This window comes from Neopsephotus bourkii, unplaced genomic scaffold, assembly GCF_033783945.1.
Source record: "Neopsephotus bourkii isolate Nb327-2 ecotype Australia unplaced genomic scaffold, CSIRO-AGI_Nbou_v1 NB_962, whole genome shotgun sequence".
NCBI lineage: Eukaryota > Metazoa > Chordata > Aves > Psittaciformes > Psittacidae > Neopsephotus > Neopsephotus bourkii.
The window spans coordinates 5,115,228-5,132,515 of record NW_026901456.1 but is presented as its reverse complement, the minus strand read 5'-3'; the positions used below and the strand labels follow the sequence as shown (position 1 = coordinate 5,132,515).

At 44.3% G+C, this 17,288-nt stretch overlaps 2 protein-coding genes across 10 annotated transcripts in view; both read right to left on the bottom strand.

The window, feature by feature from the left end:
* The window catches only part of DOP1B (DOP1 leucine zipper like protein B), a 58,470-nt gene extending 46,965 nt beyond the window's left edge, over positions 1-11,505 (bottom strand). For 4 of the 7 annotated variants that reach the window (XM_061359116.1, XM_061359119.1, XM_061359121.1 and 1 more), the window contains exons 1-2: positions 4,112-4,606; positions 1,264-1,438 (exon numbers count right to left, since the gene is read on the bottom strand). In XM_061359116.1, coding sequence (XP_061215100.1) covers positions 1,264-1,401 — 138 coding nt within the window. In that variant the 5' untranslated portion in view covers positions 1,402-1,438; positions 4,112-4,606. Of the gene's footprint in view, positions 1-1,263; positions 1,439-4,111; positions 4,608-5,270; positions 5,355-11,425 lie in introns of those variants that run through there. The other 3 variants (XM_061359117.1, XM_061359118.1, XM_061359120.1) reach the window with 3 other exon arrangements.
* Positions 9,403-16,996, bottom strand: CBR1 (carbonyl reductase 1). 3 transcript variants are annotated; one of them, XM_061359146.1, is made up of 5 exons: positions 16,947-16,986; positions 16,273-16,411; positions 15,662-15,982; positions 11,426-11,533; positions 9,403-10,578 (listed from the first exon to the last, which is right to left on the bottom strand). In XM_061359146.1, exons 3-5 carry the CDS (start codon positions 15,945-15,947, stop codon positions 10,142-10,144), a joined length of 831 nt encoding a protein of 276 aa, XP_061215130.1. In that variant the 5' UTR covers positions 15,948-15,982; positions 16,273-16,411; positions 16,947-16,986; the 3' UTR covers positions 9,403-10,141. The 3 variants fall into 3 exon arrangements, with proteins under 3 accessions (XP_061215130.1, XP_061215129.1, XP_061215131.1); XM_061359145.1 differs by lacking the exon at positions 16,947-16,986 and adding an exon at positions 16,602-16,891; XM_061359147.1 differs by lacking the exon at positions 16,273-16,411 and having other exon boundaries at positions 16,947-16,996.
* Positions 16,997-17,288: the final 292 nt, after the last annotated feature.

Here is a 17,288-nt window from a genome sequence, read left to right as displayed (position 1 = left end):
AGAGCTGGGCAATCACCAACCATATGAAACTTAACAGGACCAAGATCTTCTACCTGAGACAGGGTAATCCTGGTAATACATACAAATTTGGGGATGAGAAGATGGAGGGCCTGCCCTGCTGAAAGAGGTGTGGTGGTTTGAGTTGATGGTAAGTTGAATATAAGTCAACAGTGTGCCCTGGCAGCCAAAAGGGGCTGACCATGTCCTGGCATGCATCAAGCACAGCATAGCTGGCTGGTCGAGGGAGGAGACTGCCCAACTCTACACATCCCCATCTTGAGCACTGTGTGCAGTTTTGGGCAGTTTTGATCTCCTCTCTGTGGTGACCAGCAATAGGACACAAGGAAATGGAATGAAGATGCATCAGGGGAAGTTCAGATTGGACATTAAGTAAAGGTTCTGCACAGAGAGGATGGTTGGCCACTGGAACAGGCTTCCCACGGAAATGGTCATGGGACCAAGCCTGTCAGAGTTCAAGGAGTGCCTTAGTCATGGTTTAGTTTCAGGTAGTGAGTTGTACTAGATGGCTCTCATGGGTCCCTTCCAACTTGAGATATTCTATGACTCCATAAAATCTATGGCTCTCCTCCTGTTTAAACACCGTAGAACCAAGGCAAACAACAACAGCAAAATCATGTGAGGCATCTATCTGGTAACAACAGATGTTTCCTCATGAATTCTGCGGGACTTGGCTCCTCCCACCCGTTTCCTTAATGACTGTAACTACTCTTTCCCCACGCATACTCAGAGCATTATGGGACACAAAAACATATACCTTGTTTCTTGGGCAGGAGGAGAGGACACAGTTCCTAAGTGTTTTCCCTTAAAAGTTATTTTCTTTCTTCCATTATTCAGCATATTTTCCATGGTCACACAAAAGACAACACCAGCAGCAAATCAATTGTTCCCCCAAATACAAAGGAAGGGCATGGTCAAGTAAATGTGGTCTTTAAATATAAATTTTGACTCAATATATTCTAAAACTTGTGACCTCCTGCTCTTTATAAAGAGTTTTCTAGCTGCTGTAGAGTGAGTAACCAGCATCCTTAAGTGCTCTTTTGCTGCAAAAAATAAATTAACTTAGCTGTAAAAAGGAAACAAATACCATTTGAAGAAAAACTCTGTTGGTTTTACCAGGAATTCTCACATTTATACAAAAGACACAGACTTAGCAGCGTGATTTTTCAGTTTTGATAAGTACTATAAAGTTAATAACAATACAAAGATCATAAACAAATGAAAAATATTCCTATGACACTGTACCTTATTGAGTTTGCCAAGGGAAGATATAAGATCTGCCCATTCACTTGATGATTCAAAGTTTCTCAAAGCTTTCTCAATTGATGAAGAATAATTTCTGTATCTGTAATCACCAAGTAACTCCTGCTCTTCCGGATCCATCTTCGGTTCTCATAGCAAGGTGGAATTGCCTGATAAGCTAAAACATGTACACAGTTACAAAAAGATAACCCACTTTTAAATTTTGGCAAACCTAACGTACTGTAGGATAGTAAATATGTAGAAGCTGTGATGGATCACAATAAACAGGGCACCTGATCAAGTTTCAACACAATATTAAAAATAATTTAACACACATGACTCCAACTCCCCACTGTCTGTTTTAGAAGTTTTGCAGTCACATTTTCCTATTTATGAAACATGTTTTTTCCTTCCACGGATGTGGATCCCTCGCACAGTAACAATGAGAAGGAATATGAAGTCTCACTCTAGACAGTCAAAGTACTGACAAGGAGATAGGGAGAAAGAAGTAGTTTTCATAACCTGTCATCTGTGATTTGAAAGGTTACCAGTAGCTCTGGAATGTGAAACATTTCATATCGAGATACAACTTTCCAAAGGAATTCCATTAAAGGATCTCTCAGCCAACAGCAGAAGGAGCTCTCAGAGCTCTGCATGTCAACTTGGCAACAGCAGCTGCTGAAGTACAAGACTAAGGTATTGTGCCAAGCATCGTGGCATGCACTCTGATTTTTCTTTATTTTACCAAAGAGTACCTATATATATTTATGGAGGATAAAAAAGTTATCCAGACCTGATTTTCTCACATTCTGTAATGCATTTAGATTAAAAACCCCAAACACACCTGTTTTAGAACAACTGGAAACAAGCGTGATTGGATTTTATGCACTGAAAAGTCGTATTTTCACTCTATGACACTAGTTCTGTTAGCTAATATAAAAAGATAATAGAGAGATGCTTAGGTTTAGGAATGTCAGATTTAGGTCAATTTGTGCTACATGACTGATAAAGAAGAGAAAGCCAAGTCCCATAACAAAACATTTTATAATGTTTCTGAAAGACATCTTCATTCACTTTCCTACTGTTAGGACACAAAAATAAACCTAAGCTGTCTCCACATTCTTTCAAAGCAGGTCATCTCTCACAGCATTAAAAAAAAAAAAATCAATAATTGTCTATTGTTGTAAATAATACAATCTTTAATAAATAATCTTTAATAAACAATAATAGCTCCATCAATGGTAGTAAACTCTCAGAAACAGAAAACTGCTGGATACACCAAAAAATGAGAAAGGATTTTAAACACAGGATTAAACACAGGTTTGCACTCCCCAGCAGTAGGATTCAACCTCTGTAAATGCAATTGCTCTGTCATCCAACCTAGATCCACGTCTATGGAAAAACATAAAGTACTATCACACAATGTCATCAGGGCTGGTTTTGGTTGGTTGGTTTTGCTTGCTTGTTTTGCTACAGTAAAGATTTAATTTTCTGTTTTCACCAGGGTGTATGCAGTGCTTTTCACAGCAGAGAGAGTAGGAAAACCATGCAGGGTATAACATTAATCAGGCATACAGCTACTCTTGCTCCAACAAGATTTAAAAAGACAATAACCCTACCTTAAAACCTAACAAAGCAGCAAACTTGCAATATAATGTCAGCACAAATTGCGAGTAATCTGATATAGACACTGATATATTGCCCTGCCATGGCAATAAATTGAACCCTATTTCCCTCATCTCATGTAAGTACCTTAATCATTGGCTGCTGGATTGTATTCATACTCCTCTGAACAAAGTATGAGCTAGAAAGCATTCTAGCATTTCTCTGCCAAGTCAAGAGTGCTGCCACTTTCATAAATAAATTTGTCCAGATCATTCAGAATCCAGCAGCCGTTTTGCTGACAGAACACATCAAATTCCTTCATCTCTAAATGCAAAGCAGGAGCTTGAATCCTTTAGAGAACAGGAATTGATGACATTATCAGCAGCACTTAAAGAGGTTCTAAATAGTCTGTGAAAATCATATCCTAAAGCATTCTCATAGCATTAAAACCTGGTCTCTTTAAGTAAGATTTAATTAGGTTATGAGTGTAAAATAGGATGTACAATTCAAGAAAAACAAATGAAAATCCAAACAAACAACAAAACACAAACAAAACTTCATTTGGAGGAGAAAAAAAGGTGTTATCAAGACACTTTCTCTGGACTGTGCTGTGAAAAGGCAGGCGAATGGTGTATTCCCACCCAGAAAAGCAATGATGGACATAATTATTTAGTGTGCATTGACTGCTAATAGCAAGGTTTGAAAAAAAGCCAATATTTAAATACGGCAAACAGATCGTGTTTGTGCTTATATACAAATGCAGGAAGATTAAAATTATAAGCAAAACAAATGCCAGTCACCTTCAGATACGTCTTCCAAATGCCGGATTGCAAACTTCCTCACTGAATGGACACGTTCATAGTTACCCGTCAGCCTTCCGCATTATCTGCAGACAGGTGAACGGGGCGGGCGCTTTGCCTCTGATCCCAAGGAACGAGGTTCTGCCTCCCCGGGCTGCGGAACCTCTGCGGGTTCCCCCCGCCCCGGACACCCCCCGCCGCCGGCTGCTGACCGCTCCAGCGCCCGGCTGCGGCTTGGGAACCCACGGGGCGGACACGCAGCGCCGCGCCAGGCCCGGGCGCCGCGGCGCCGGGGCCCCCCTCAGGGGCAGGCATGGGCATCCCGGACCCCGCATATGGCACCCCGATTCCCCTCTAACCTCATAGCAGACACACGCCCGCCGACGGCGCTCTCATTCCCCCTCCCTCCCTCCCTTCCTCGCCCTCCTCCCTCCCCATCCCCGTACCTGCGAAAGGCCCCACAGACCTCCCTCGCCGCCGGCGGCTGCGACGTGTCCCAGCTCGGTGAGGGACGGGATGGGGGAAGAAATGGGGAGCGACACTCCGCAGTCTCTATGGCAACCGGAGAGAGCAAAAGATGCCCCCCCTTCCGCACGACAAGGGCCGCAACGCAGTCGGTAGCTGGGGCGATACCACTGGATGCAGCGCGGGGAAGAGGAAGCTCGTATACTGGTGCAGAAGGAAGAAGGGTGTCCCCGCCCATCGGCGGCCGCTCTCGTCTTCACCGGCTGCCAAGCCGCGAAAGGAGGCTGCCAGTGTCGGTGAGCGCTACAGCCCGGAGAGGGTTACCCGGCAACACCCGCCCGGCGGGAAATGGCACGCCCTGGTGGTCAGACCGCGGCGCCGAGCGCCCCCTGGCGGTCCGGACTGAGTACCTCAGCACTCCCGTCCGTCCCTACTGCACCTCCAGCGCTCCGGAGCCCCGCGGCCGGGCGGGCTCCGGTGAAGGGTCGGGGCGGAGACCTGCCGACCGGTGACGCCCGGGCCCCTCCCTTCTCTTGGTGCATAGCCGCGGCTGGGCTGGAAACGAGATGGTGGCTGCGCGGAGCCACAGCCACGCGTGTCCGTGTGACCGCCGCGCTCCGGTGAGGGCGGCGAGAGCGGCGAGAGCGAGCTCAGCGCCTCCTGGGCTGTGAAGCCAGTACAGGCGCGTTTAACAGGTTCACTTCTCTTCCGGCTGGTTTAGGCACGAAGCGCTTTCGGCAAATAGTGCAGAGGCAGGTGGCACCCGGATCCCGCTGTCACGTTCGTGGTAGGCTCGAGTTCAGCAGAAGCAGCCCTTGCTCTGTACAACAGGCTTGAAAGAAAGCTCATGTGCTCGGGTCTTAGTAGTCCTACGGCAAATTAAAAAAAAACAAACCAACCCTAAACTATCAAAATACCCATGGAAAGTAAAACACGTGATCCTGTCAGGCAAAGATTTATATTATGTGGAAATGTGTTATTTAACCTCAGTTTCTTTCGTTTCTTTCTCTTTTTCTTTATTTTTTTATTACTCTTTTTCCTTCTTTTTCCTTCCCTTCCCCTTTAACATAATCCTGGTAGCTCAAAATACATCCCCCCCCTCGCCCCCCCCAAAAAAAAAATAGATCAAGGAAACCCCACCTGTTCAGTTATTAAAGATGAGATCATAGAAACTGTTGTAAGTTTCTTCTGGATGGATATTGTTGGAATACTCATGGCTGGCATTCTGATGGATGCATTTGGAAATGGATACTGTTTCAACAATGATCTCCAGTAAGCTTTATGTTACTATCTTTTTTTTTTTTTAGATCACCTGCCTTTCCGTTTCCTAGCGAGATTTTAGTAGCACTATTTGGTATGTTATTTCTTCTAACAAATACAAGCCACAGTAAAATGCAAGCAGTCATTTGCACGCTTTCCTGCGGCCCCCAGGGCTCCTGCGTGTGTCCTCAGTTTGGGAAGCCAGCATTTGCAGTGCTGATGAGGTCAATGCGGGTGCCCAAAATGCTGGGTAACCTCACAGAAATGCCTAGCAGGTGTGGGAAATGTGTGTCACAAAACATCAGAATGTCCTGCAGTGATTTACAGCTGTATTACAGATGTGTCATCATTTTAAAAGACAAATCTTAAGAAATGGGGTGGTATTAGAACACTCAATCAGGTTGCAGATTCAGGTGGGGGTTCCTCCTACTGCGACAAACACTTGAATATTTCTCTTTAGGTATACACACCAGTAGATACACTCAGTACCATGGGCATCAACATAGCTTAGCTTTCTAAAATGCAATGCCAAACAAACAAAACAGACAATGCCCATCAGGCCCATCAGATCAGGGTGTCTGACTATGTGGGCATGTACCTGAAGATTCCTTTATTGTCAGCTCCAAAATGAAGTTTTTGCAGAACAAAAAAGAAAACCAAAGAATTTCCATTGTAAAATATCATGGTTCTTTTTTTGTTGTTGTTGTTGTTGTTTTTGCTATTTGAGATTAAAAAGCTAAAAACATTCCTAACATGAGGTTAGAGTCTGAATTATATTCTGCATTTATGTGTTTTAAGTTACACTGAATGGCATATATAATCTAAATTTTCTTGACACATTTTTAGGCTTAGAGGAATACTGCAAAGTCAGGACACTACCTACATGTTGGGTTATGCTATTATAAGAGATGGGTTTAATTAAAATTATCAGTGAACATACATGAATTTTCAAGAGTTCTTATCATCTTCATTATTTATACAGCAAGACACTTCAGTGGAAAAGTTCAATGAAACAACCTGCTGAGCTAGGTATATTCTCCTCAGCATTTTAGATAAACTGGCATCAAACTCTTGAGGCATGTCCACAGTTTTGAAAACAAATGCACTGTACTACACAGCATTGGAACCATCATGAATCCAAGAGTGTGTCCCACCCTACAGTTATCAGCATTGCAGGGGTCCCAGATAGAAATGACCTGGTAGTAATCCCCTTTAGATTCAGAAAGTTTTAGGGCAGACCTGTCTCCTTACTGACTACCCCTACATCTTCGGATCATTGGCTTTCCAAAGAAAGCTCTGCCAAACAGCTGGCCTGCTACAGCCTGTGAAAACGCTGGCTGTGCTGTTAACTAGTACACTGGGAGCTGCTTCTTCAGAAAGTCCTGAAGGCCTTGCACACCGTTTATACCAGCTGATGAAGCAGCAGGTACAGCTCCTACTCCCAAAGCTTTGCCACTGCTGCTATGTCATTCCCAGGAAACTGCCTCCACTAAGCTCTCACAATTGTGAATCCAGTTCCTTTATTGTCCCATGTCACCACAGCTACTGCACAGCCAAGCATTTTCTTTGGCTAATAAATTCCAAAGCACAAATAGCAGTGACATGCTGTGAAAACAAAAGCAGTAAACCATGCGCAAAAGTTTTATACAATACAACAGATCATTATTGCTTTATCCCTTTCCTAACCCTTAAACTTTGAACAATTAACCACTCAGCAAGTGTGCCAGCATCTGAAAGCAGAAAAATACTTCCAAGAAAATGGACATGGGAGAGAAGCAGGGAGGTAACTTAAAAAAGAAAAAAGAAACAAAAAAACACACCCAAAGCAAAACCCCACCATTTTGGTTGAACAATACAAGCCCTGTCCAAAGATCCAGCCTGCCACACATGCAGCACAGCCTGTCCTTCAATGCTGCTCTCAGCAAACAGCCCTCCCATGCCAGTCTTCCTGTCCTCAGGGACCCTCTCTCTGTGCAGAGTCTCAGCTCTCTTCCCAGGACACAGCTTCCTTCATACCAGTGGCACCTCACAGGGGTACGTGCTCCTCCTGCATAAGCTTCTTCCCAGCTCTGACTGGTCCTGTCAACAGCCAGTGTTTTCTGCTTCTTGTTTCCATCTCCTAGAGCTGAGGTTGTACCCATCCACACAGCTGATTCTCCTTCCACAGCTGCAAAGGTTGTGAAAGGATGTGTCCTCTGCTCTTCTTTTTGCTCATATCAGGAGAAAATGTCTGTACTATAATAAGTTTCACCATGAGAAATACATTTCTGCAGATGACTACTCAGCCATCACCTTCCACTTTGCTTCCTTCCCCTGAAACAGGGTAAGAAAGTTGAACAAAGAACAAGTGCTGTGAAAGGCCTTAATATAAGAATATGAAATACATCTTTTGAAAAACTTTCAAACTTATGGTTTGGCTTGAATGTAAAAAGCAAAAACAAAAACAAAACCAACCAACCAACTAACCAAGAACGCCCCTTCCCCCAAAAGATCCTGAGCTAGGCCTAAAAAGGAGCCTTATAGACTACAGCGGGTACTTAGAAGCTTATCTGAATTTAACAATGGATACTACCCAGCAACAATAAACATATACAGGACTCTTACAGTGTGGTCTTTATGCAAACCACACAAAAGCTGGGGCAGTTTGTTTGAAACATTTGTACGTGACAACCAGAAGGCCATGCAACTTTTGGAATTTAATGTCTCAAACAGCATTTCAAGTTTGAAGAACAAGGGATGATTCACCACTGTCGGATTACATCTCTCATAGTTGGGCACAAATCATTACAATACCAGAACAGCCCTATTTTATTTTGTTGAGATACCATTAACACAACTAGAAAAGCATACACATGGCTGTATTAACCAGATGGCTCTTGGAGTCATCATACTGCAGGCAGCCTGCGGGTAGCACATAAAATGCATTAAGAACTGTACAGTGATTTTGAACAAGTCTGTTGCCCTTAAACTAAAGGCCTCTGAGATTTTTTTCCTCATGGAGACCAGATTATCAGGAGAACATTTGGGGCAGCACTTGCCCTTCTCCAATAAGCTCTGGGGCATGCCTCATCTGGCAATACTTCAGTCTTCATAAAAACAATAGGTACCATAGCCTTAAAGGACCAACTAATATTCGTGCCTTTGTTCTGTGCTTGTAAGTGATAACCACACATTATTTATGTCCAAAGTCTTTCACTCCAAGGCTACCCAAAACACAAACTGTACTGGGGAAGCTAATATAAACCCCATTCAGCTAAGCCACAGTGGCACTGTCTTGCCAGCTCCTGATTAAGAACTGACATGTACACTAGCAATCTGTCATTACTAGTAACAGCTTTATAGGCAATTGTTTCCAGCTCCTTTAGATTCTCACAGCAAGAAGAGGGCAGTGGCTTCCTGCTGCCCAAAGCAGCAGAGTGGGCATCTGCCCTGCAGGGAAGAAGGGACACGGCTCTGTTGGCTCTGCCAAGAATTTTGCTACAGCTTTCATGTTGGCTGGCAGCACATGGTGGAGAAAGAGCTGCCCGGTGACAGCCCCCATCGCTACAGCCCCCTGCAGCGAGCTGCCCCACAGCCTGGCACTGTCTCAGGTGCCCTGCCCTCACATTGCCCCTGCTTCCACCCAGTATTACCATCACATCTCGAACTGCCGTAGCAAACCAAGAGTTTTTGAAATGCAATCATCACAATCTAAAATGAGAAACCAAATTTCGTGCTCTCCACATCACTGCTTCCTTAACTTGTGATTTTGCTTGGATGACTTGTTTTGATTGACATGATCATTACATATTTCAATCCTACCTACATTATAACATTTGCATTTTCTCTACTATGTCAAGAGCACTTAATCTTTAGTTTTTCCTTATTAGAAGGTTTTAACAAGGAAAGTTCCAGCTGTGCAATAAATGAACTGGAAGTTCTGAGAAAGTTTGCTGTATCAGATCTGTAGCTTGCTGTCTCTTTATATAATCACACATTCTACCTACAAACTCAGCTGCAGAAAATGAAAGCATACTTTCAAACATATTATTTTAATAATGGAATAAGCCAGTTGGAGGAATACAAATCAGTAAGTAATCATTTATTGTCATACATATTAATAGAGGCAAATGATTAACAGACATATTAAGAGGCAACTGATTAAATTTTCCTATTAATGGCATATCACAGCAATTTTTATTTTTACCCAATTCCATTTCAATGGCAAGAAATATCTATACAACAATAAGTCCCTTTTGGTCTTCTTAGTCTTCCCCCAGACTGGTCATTCTGTAGGGCAAAGAAACTCCATACAATCTCCAGCCACAACTATGGCCCCCAGAAAGAGCTCTATTGTGCTGAAAAAGCATAAGGCATCCACTCCCTCATCCTAACTCCATGTCAGAAATCTGTCTAGGGGGGAGTGGGAGAAGGGTTGGCAATGATATAATTAAGAGTAATTCAGGTAAACAAGGTCAGGTACCTCTGCATTAGGGCAACATGAAATTAGCCTGTATCATCTGGGCTGGAACACCCACAAACCAGATTCTGGGTTACAGCAACGCTGTAAGCAGGCTAACGAAGGCTGTTGCGAAGTGTGCCCTAGTGCAGACTCAACACCAGAGGAGTACTGCAACTGTGAACCTTCGGTGTAGTGGCAAAGGACCCTACTGCTGCAGTGGATAGGATGGGTCTACTCTGGCTAAATGCCCTACCAAGGAACAGGCTAATCCACAGTCATATTACCAGTTCATGGGTCCACGTACACAAGCTTACCAGGTTTGAACAGTTTTTTCACTAACAAACTGGCCATGAGGACCATCAGCATTTGAAGGCAAAAGGGCCAAGTAAACTGGGGTCTCAGCCCCTTCATCTGGTGATTTAGGGGCTTTAGGACCTGCCATGTCTGTTCTCACCCATCCAGGACAGCAGGCATTAAGAAGGATGTGGTCATCTTTTCTTTTCTCATTTAACATCCGGGCGTGAATCCTGGACAAGACTGTGACACCAATTTTGGAGACCCCATAGGCAGTATTTGGCCAACCCTCCTTCTCATGCACACCTTTTTTTGTATCTTCCACAAATTTAGCCATGAGTTCCACTAACTCATCTTCAGTGATAGTGTCGCTGCGAAACTTCTGCTGTAGTTCTCCGCTGCACTTTCCCAGAGCTGATTTACTTAACATACTAGAGACATTCACCACTCTACCTGCCAAAAGACAGTAAACACCAGTTACTTTTACACACATTAAACAAGCCCAGGCACTGAAGTGGACTTGCTCTACAGCTACATACTCACTACTTAGGTGAACACCTGTAAAGTATTTTGTGTGGGCTATTTTGCACAGCTTCTGCCAGATCACTGTGCTGACAAGTGTTTCTAGTGAATTTCATTACAGAGTGTAAGTTAAGGTATGAACCTGCAGTAACTTTCTATCAGACTTCAGGTATGATTCCAGGAAATTGCCTGGTACAATCTGTAGGACATTCATGGCAGGAAGGGGTTTTCTCATTAATGGCAGCCAGACTTCACTCTCAAAGTGCTGTGGGAAAATGTTCTCATTTCTGCAACAGCTCAAATAAAGTGCTGTGAGAATATACCTCAAAACCCCCAAAATAATATAGAATTCAACAACTGCAATCTAGTTCTTAAGGCAGAGACCCCATCAGCTTGTTTACAGAATACATGAGGATTTACAAATCTCAGCATGCAAAAATGCAGTAAGCTATTTATCTCGCAGCACTTCAGTACAGAATGATGACTCAGCTGAGTCAGTAATTCACTTATCACCAAACTTATGTTGTGCTGCTTCCCTGTTTCTTGCTAGTTTACAGCCATCCAGGTGATGAACTAGTGAATAAGAAGATTTACATCTTAAAAGCCACAAAAATTAATCCTTTTTATTAATGACTTCATTAATACACCCACACAGTACAGCAAGATACACTCCTCTTGCTGTGGGGCAGTGTGTATCTGAGACTGAACAGGATTTACCACCTAATGAAGACCAAAATTCACACAAGACTATTCCTCTACTTGTTAATGTTATACTTACCATAAGGCTTCACAAGAGGCAACAATTCTGTGCAAACATTTCTTGTTCCAAAGAAGTTTGTCTTCAGTGTAACCTCTGCTTGGACCGCAAATGGAGTTGTGTCATGCACTTACATAAGGGTTCAAAAAAAAAAAAAAAAAAAAGAGCATTATTATTAAGGGTTAAAAAAAAAAAAAAAAGCATTATTAACACATTCTTAGTAATGAAAAGACCTCACTTTGCAATATTGTATTAATCACAGAATCATAGAATAGTTAGGGTTGGAAAGGCCTTAAGATCATCGAGTTCCAACTCCCCTGCCATGGGCAAGGCCACCTCACACTGAACCATGCCACCCAAGGCTTTGTCCAACCTGGCCTTGAACACTGCCAGGGATGGAGCATTCACAGCCTCCCTGGGCAACCCATTCCAGTGCCTTACCACCCTAACAGGAAAGAATTTTTTCCTTATATCCAATCTAAACTTCCCCTGTTTAAGTTTTAACCCGTTACCCCTTGTCCTATCACTACAGTCCCTAATGAAGAGCCCCTCCCCAGCACCCCTACAGGCCCCCTTCAGATACTGGGAGGGTGCTACGAGGTCTCCACGCAGCCTTCTCTTCTCCAGGCTGAACAGTCCCAATCTTCTCAACCTGTCTTCATACAGGAGGTGCTCCAGTCCCCTGATCATCCTCATGGCCCTCCTCTGGACTTGTTCCAGCAGTTCCATGTCCTTTTTATGCTGAGGACACCAGAACTACACACAATACTCCAAGTGAGGTCTCATGAGAGCAGAGTAAAGGGGCAGGATCCTTGGACCTGATGGTCACGCTGCTTTTGATGCAACCCAGGATACGGCTGGCTTTCTGGGCTGCGAGCGCATACTGAAGCTGGCTCATGTTAAGTTTCTCATCGACCAACACCCCCAAGTCCTTCTCCGCAGGGCTGCTCTAAATCTCTTCTCTGCCCAGCCTGTAGCTGTGCCTGGGATTGCTGCGACACAGGTGTAGGACCTTGCACTTGGCTTGGTTAAACTTCATGAGGTTGGCATCAGCCCACCTCACAAGTGTGTCCAGATCCCTCTGGATGGCATTCCTTCCCTCCAGCATATCAACTGAACCACACAGCTTGGTGTCATCGGCAAACTTGCTGAGGGCGCACTCAATCCCACTGTCCATGTCAGGGATAGAGACGTTGAACAAGACTGGTCCCAGCACCAATCCCCGAGGGACACCACTCATTCCTGGTCTCCAGTCGGACATTGAGCCATTGACCACGACTCTTTGCATGCGGCCATCCAGCCAATTCTTTATCCACCGAGTAGTCCATCCATCAAGTTGATGTCTCTCTAATTTAGAGACAAGGATGTCGTGTGGGACAGCGTAGAATGCTTTGCAGAAGTCCAGGTAGATGACATCAACTGCTCTACCCCGTCCATCAGTTCTGTAGCCCCATCATAAAAGGCCACCAAATTGGTCAGGCAGGATTTCCCCTTAGTGAAGCCATGCTGGCTGTCACCAAGCACCTTGTTGTTTTTCATGCGCCTTAGCATGCCTTCCAGGAGAATCTGCTCCAAGATTTTGCTGGGAACAGAGTTGAGACTGACTGGCCTGTAATTCCCCGGGTCATCCAGTTTCCCCTTCTTGAAAATGGGGGTTATATTTCCCTTTTTCCAGTCATCGGGAACTTCACCTGACTGCCATGATTTTTCAAATATGATGGACAATGCCTTAGCAACTTCATTTGCCAGCTTCTTCAGGACCTGTGGATTGATTTCATCAGGTCCTATGGACTTGTGTATGTTCAGGTTTTTAAGATGGTCTTGTACCAGATCCTCTCCTACAGTGGGCCCAAGGTCTTCATTCTCACAGTAATAATGAGCTAATCTTGTTTCCATTTCTCCTTAGCTGAAGGTTTCAGCTTTGGCCCAGGAAAGCTAGTTGCATCACTCTGTAGGTCATCTGCAAACTCAGAGGACATTTGTCTTTCTGCCTTTCATATGGAAGAGACAAGGAAAAACTGCTGTCACAGGATGTTCTGCCCAACCTGCTCACTGACCTGCCTGTAACTATTGGCACCCAGCATGCAGAGTCCGTGCTGCTACCATCACATGCAAGTAAACTTAGAGGTGCCCTCTCCTCTTAAATGCATAGCACAACACTTTGCCACAATCCTGACATACCAGGTAAGGGAAGACCAAAAGGCATATCCTCAATTTAGGACGTTGCCACTAAAGGTACAAAAGTTAAGGCTATCACCCTAGTACTAACATCCAACAACAAGAGTATTCTATATCCTAATTCTTATGTTGTCACATCTTGGGTTCTTAGCTGGAGCTTGAAGATGGAACAGTGTCAAACCACAACAAACACTGTAAAAGCTTCTATAAAGACTGCAGGGGTTAAGATTTGGTGCATTTTGGAAAAACAAAACAAAACACCCTCCTCCCCTCCCCCTGAACCAAAACCAATCACCCCAAATCAAAACCCAAACAAAAAAACCCCAACCAATCCCAAAACTGATAGTCATGTCATAAACCATTCCCTGAACTGGCAGATCTGTGCTAATACAACAAAAGGAGTGGGAATTAGCAGCTAGGAAAGGGAGCTGACTTACGTAAGCATAAGCAGATATAGAACTGCACGGTAAGGATATGATTTCATCAGACAGAATTGACAGCTTGCCACCACCAAAAGTGTAGTAGTATGTGCCATCAGCTGACAACCTGGTTTAGCAGTAAGACATATGCATTTTCCACTTTGAGGGGGAAGTAAGAGTTAAAGTAACAGCATTCCTCCTCTTCTGTTACACTGCTCTCTTTCTGGCAACAGGAAGGCCACCCACACAGATTAGGCAGGTCTTCACTTGTCTTCATAGCCCAGACCTATGTTAACTCAGAAAAGCAGTGACACATCATTTAGTACTTAACAGTTGTGGTTTTATTGCAAAACACATGAGTGTGCTTTAATAACTCAGTCATTCATACTCTCAAGCAGTGGGCACTGATGGCATCAAGTTTTGCAAATCACTTGAATTTAAATCTGTGACATGATGCCAGATCATGACCTATTGCAAGAGTTAACAACAGTGGGAGAAGAAACTAAAAACCTACACAATTTCAAACTTCTTCTCAATCCACCTTGGAAGAAGACAAAAAGCTTCCCTACATTCCAAAACCTACTCATTTGTCTAACAAGATACATTGCTTGTAACATCTAATAAATACTCCCCTGATTTAACAAACATTTCTACAGTAACTGTTCTCACAGAAGCTTATCCAGAACACAACTCATATGTACATAATCATCTCGTACATGAACAGTTTTTGCTGGACTATCTGTAGCACAGCACAGAACCAGACAATAAATGTAATGGAATCCAATCTTTGACAGCCAGCAATAACACATAATGCTACAATAAAGAAAGGAAAGCATAAATTCTGGGATGATAGCAGAAACTTTGTGAGGCTTGCATAGAAAAGCCAATCTCAGAAGCTAGAATTAAAACCAAAATGAGATAACCATCACAGCAAGTAAGAACTTTAACACACAGGTGTTAAACCCTCTAGCCTTTGTGCTAGATGCTTACACAACAGTTACGATTAAGAAATGTAATAAAGATGTCAGTTGTATGACCTACTGCTGACTCATAGTGAGCTGTCAGCTTGAAGAAAGTCTAGGCTAAACATCTAGAAGGTACTTATGAATAGAAAAATCCATGATGTAGTAAAGGAACTAACAGAAACACCACTGCTCACACTATTTTACATATTTACCTGTTATATGTCCTAACTGGAGATTTGAAAAGCAAACCCAAAAAATCCAAACAAACCAGAAAATATGGAAAGAACAAGTTTGTACTAGTAGGGAAATGAACTAGTAGTCACGCTTGTGATCGGCTCTATCTGGAGTTAACTCTCAACTTGTTCTCATAAACATATACAAGGATAATGCACTCTTCTACCTTACAACTGTTGTGTCTTTCTCACTTTCCCTCCCTTCCTGTTTAATAGAAGATGAAAGGGTTACATTCTCGCTCAGCACAGCAAAGTTTAGGTTTAACAGATCCATAGGAAAAGCTATTTCACATTACTCTCTCAGCATGCTTAAGAAGGTAGGCAGCTTGCCCAGCCAAAAAAGTAGCATGCCACTGGCACAGAAGTCCCATATAATAAGCTTTGTAAAATGCCTTATGAATCTACTATACTTCACATAGCTTTGCAGCACATTGTACTATCCCAGACAGTATGCTTCCTTACCTTTGAAAGCGATCCCTGCATTGTTGACCAGCACATCCAGCCCTCCATATTTCTCCTTTAAGAAGTCACGGAAAGCTCTGATGCTCTGCAGATCATCAATATCCAGCTGATGGAAGAGCGTACGCAGTCCTTCCTCCTGGAGCTTTTTCACTGCTTCCTGGCCACGGCCGGGGTCTCGGGCTGTCAAATACACGTCCCCTGGGAACTGGTGGCATAGAGCCCGAACAATTGAGAATCCGATCCCTTTGTTGGATCCGGTCACCACAGCCACTGGTACACTGGACATAGCTCCTCTCTGAATGTATGTCAAAGTGACAATAACTGCAAATAGCAAAGAAGAAAATTTCACATTCAGATGGACAAAGATGGTTATCTGAAAATGGAAGAAAGTATTTTTTCTGTAAATTTTTATATAGAATTACCCTTTGATTTATGTGAAACTACATTAGAGTGCACACTAGCATACTAAAGTAGCATGAGAAAGCCACTTCTGGCTTTAGCATTTTGAAGACAGGCCCAATCAGGAATTGGGTTAATAAAAAGCAAAAAGTCAATGACTGACCCGCAGTACTAAGTTAACTTTTGATGGGAGTAAACTCTCCTGCACATACACTTTACAGCAACACCATTTCCTTCTGAGGATATTCAGCTGGTTCAGTTCAAGCAGTGATGCAGCCGAAGCTGAAAAACCCAGGCTCAAATACAGGGGGGAATGGTTTGATCTTCAAGTGTCAGGCAGGAGAACCAATTCTGGTGTTTCAGAGAAACAGAGGACCACAGACTGACTACAAATATTATGTTCAACACATTAGACAACTCCAGGTACAAAGTCTGCTTGCCCTTTCTTTTTCCCTCCTAGAAGTAGCACATTTAAAGAAGACGTACTTCCCCCATAAAAGCTTTAAATACTGGGTTTGCTCAGTTTTGACCTAATTACTACCTTCCTTCCAAATTAACTTGTAACTATTAGTAGTAGGCATCCAACGAAATACGAACCAGCTCCTGGCCAGCTACCGACTGACTGCACCAGGACGAGAAACCACCTTCCCGCTTCACACTCGCACTGCGAACGGGCTCTTTTCCCTCGCTGCCCCTTCCTCAGGACCGGTTTTTCCCCCTAACGCGAACGCAAAGCACACCCGACAGCCCCGATGAAGCCCGGCTCCTCAGGCGGCTCTCCGCGGGACGGGAAAGACCCCGGCCGTTCCGCGCCCCGCAAAGGGGCTGAACGCAGCGAGGAGCTGCGGAGCAGGCCCGGCGGGGCAGCCGACACTGCCTCACCCACCTCCAGTACACCGCCTTCCCCCTTGCTCCTCAGCTCTGCGCCGCAGCGGAAGAACGAGTCGTCAGCAAGCACTCGCACACCGCGTTAACCGCAGTTAAAATGGCGGCGGGGCAACCCCGCCTCCCGCGATCGGGCCCGGTTGGGTAGGGTCAGGGCGGTGCGGCGGTGGCGGGCAACGGTAAGGAGGTGGTTCCTGCGTTCTCTACAGCAGGTGGGCCGGCGGCGAGCGGGGGACTGGGGGCGGTGGGCAGCGTGTCGCGTGTCCACCTTTGTTCTCTGCCCCGTCGCTGTTCTAGCCCGGGAGGGAGTCGGGAGTCGGGAGTCGGGAGTCGGGAGTCGGGA

What these genes read in the sequence shown, in the direction of transcription:
- CBR1 (XM_061359147.1), bottom strand. Translation starts at nt 15,947, where the DNA reads ATGTCCAGTGTACCAGTGGCTGTGGTGACCGGATCCAACAAAGGGATC. An exon ending in TGCAGGGATCGCTTTCAAAG is followed by an intron (nt 11,534 to 15,661) that starts GTAAGGAAGCAT and finishes CCCTTATGTAAG; the next exon opens with TGCATGACACAACTCCATTT. An exon ending in GCCTCTTGTGAAGCCTTATG is followed by an intron (nt 10,579 to 11,425) that starts GTAAGTATAACA and finishes GTCTTTTGGCAG; the next exon opens with GTAGAGTGGTGAATGTCTCT.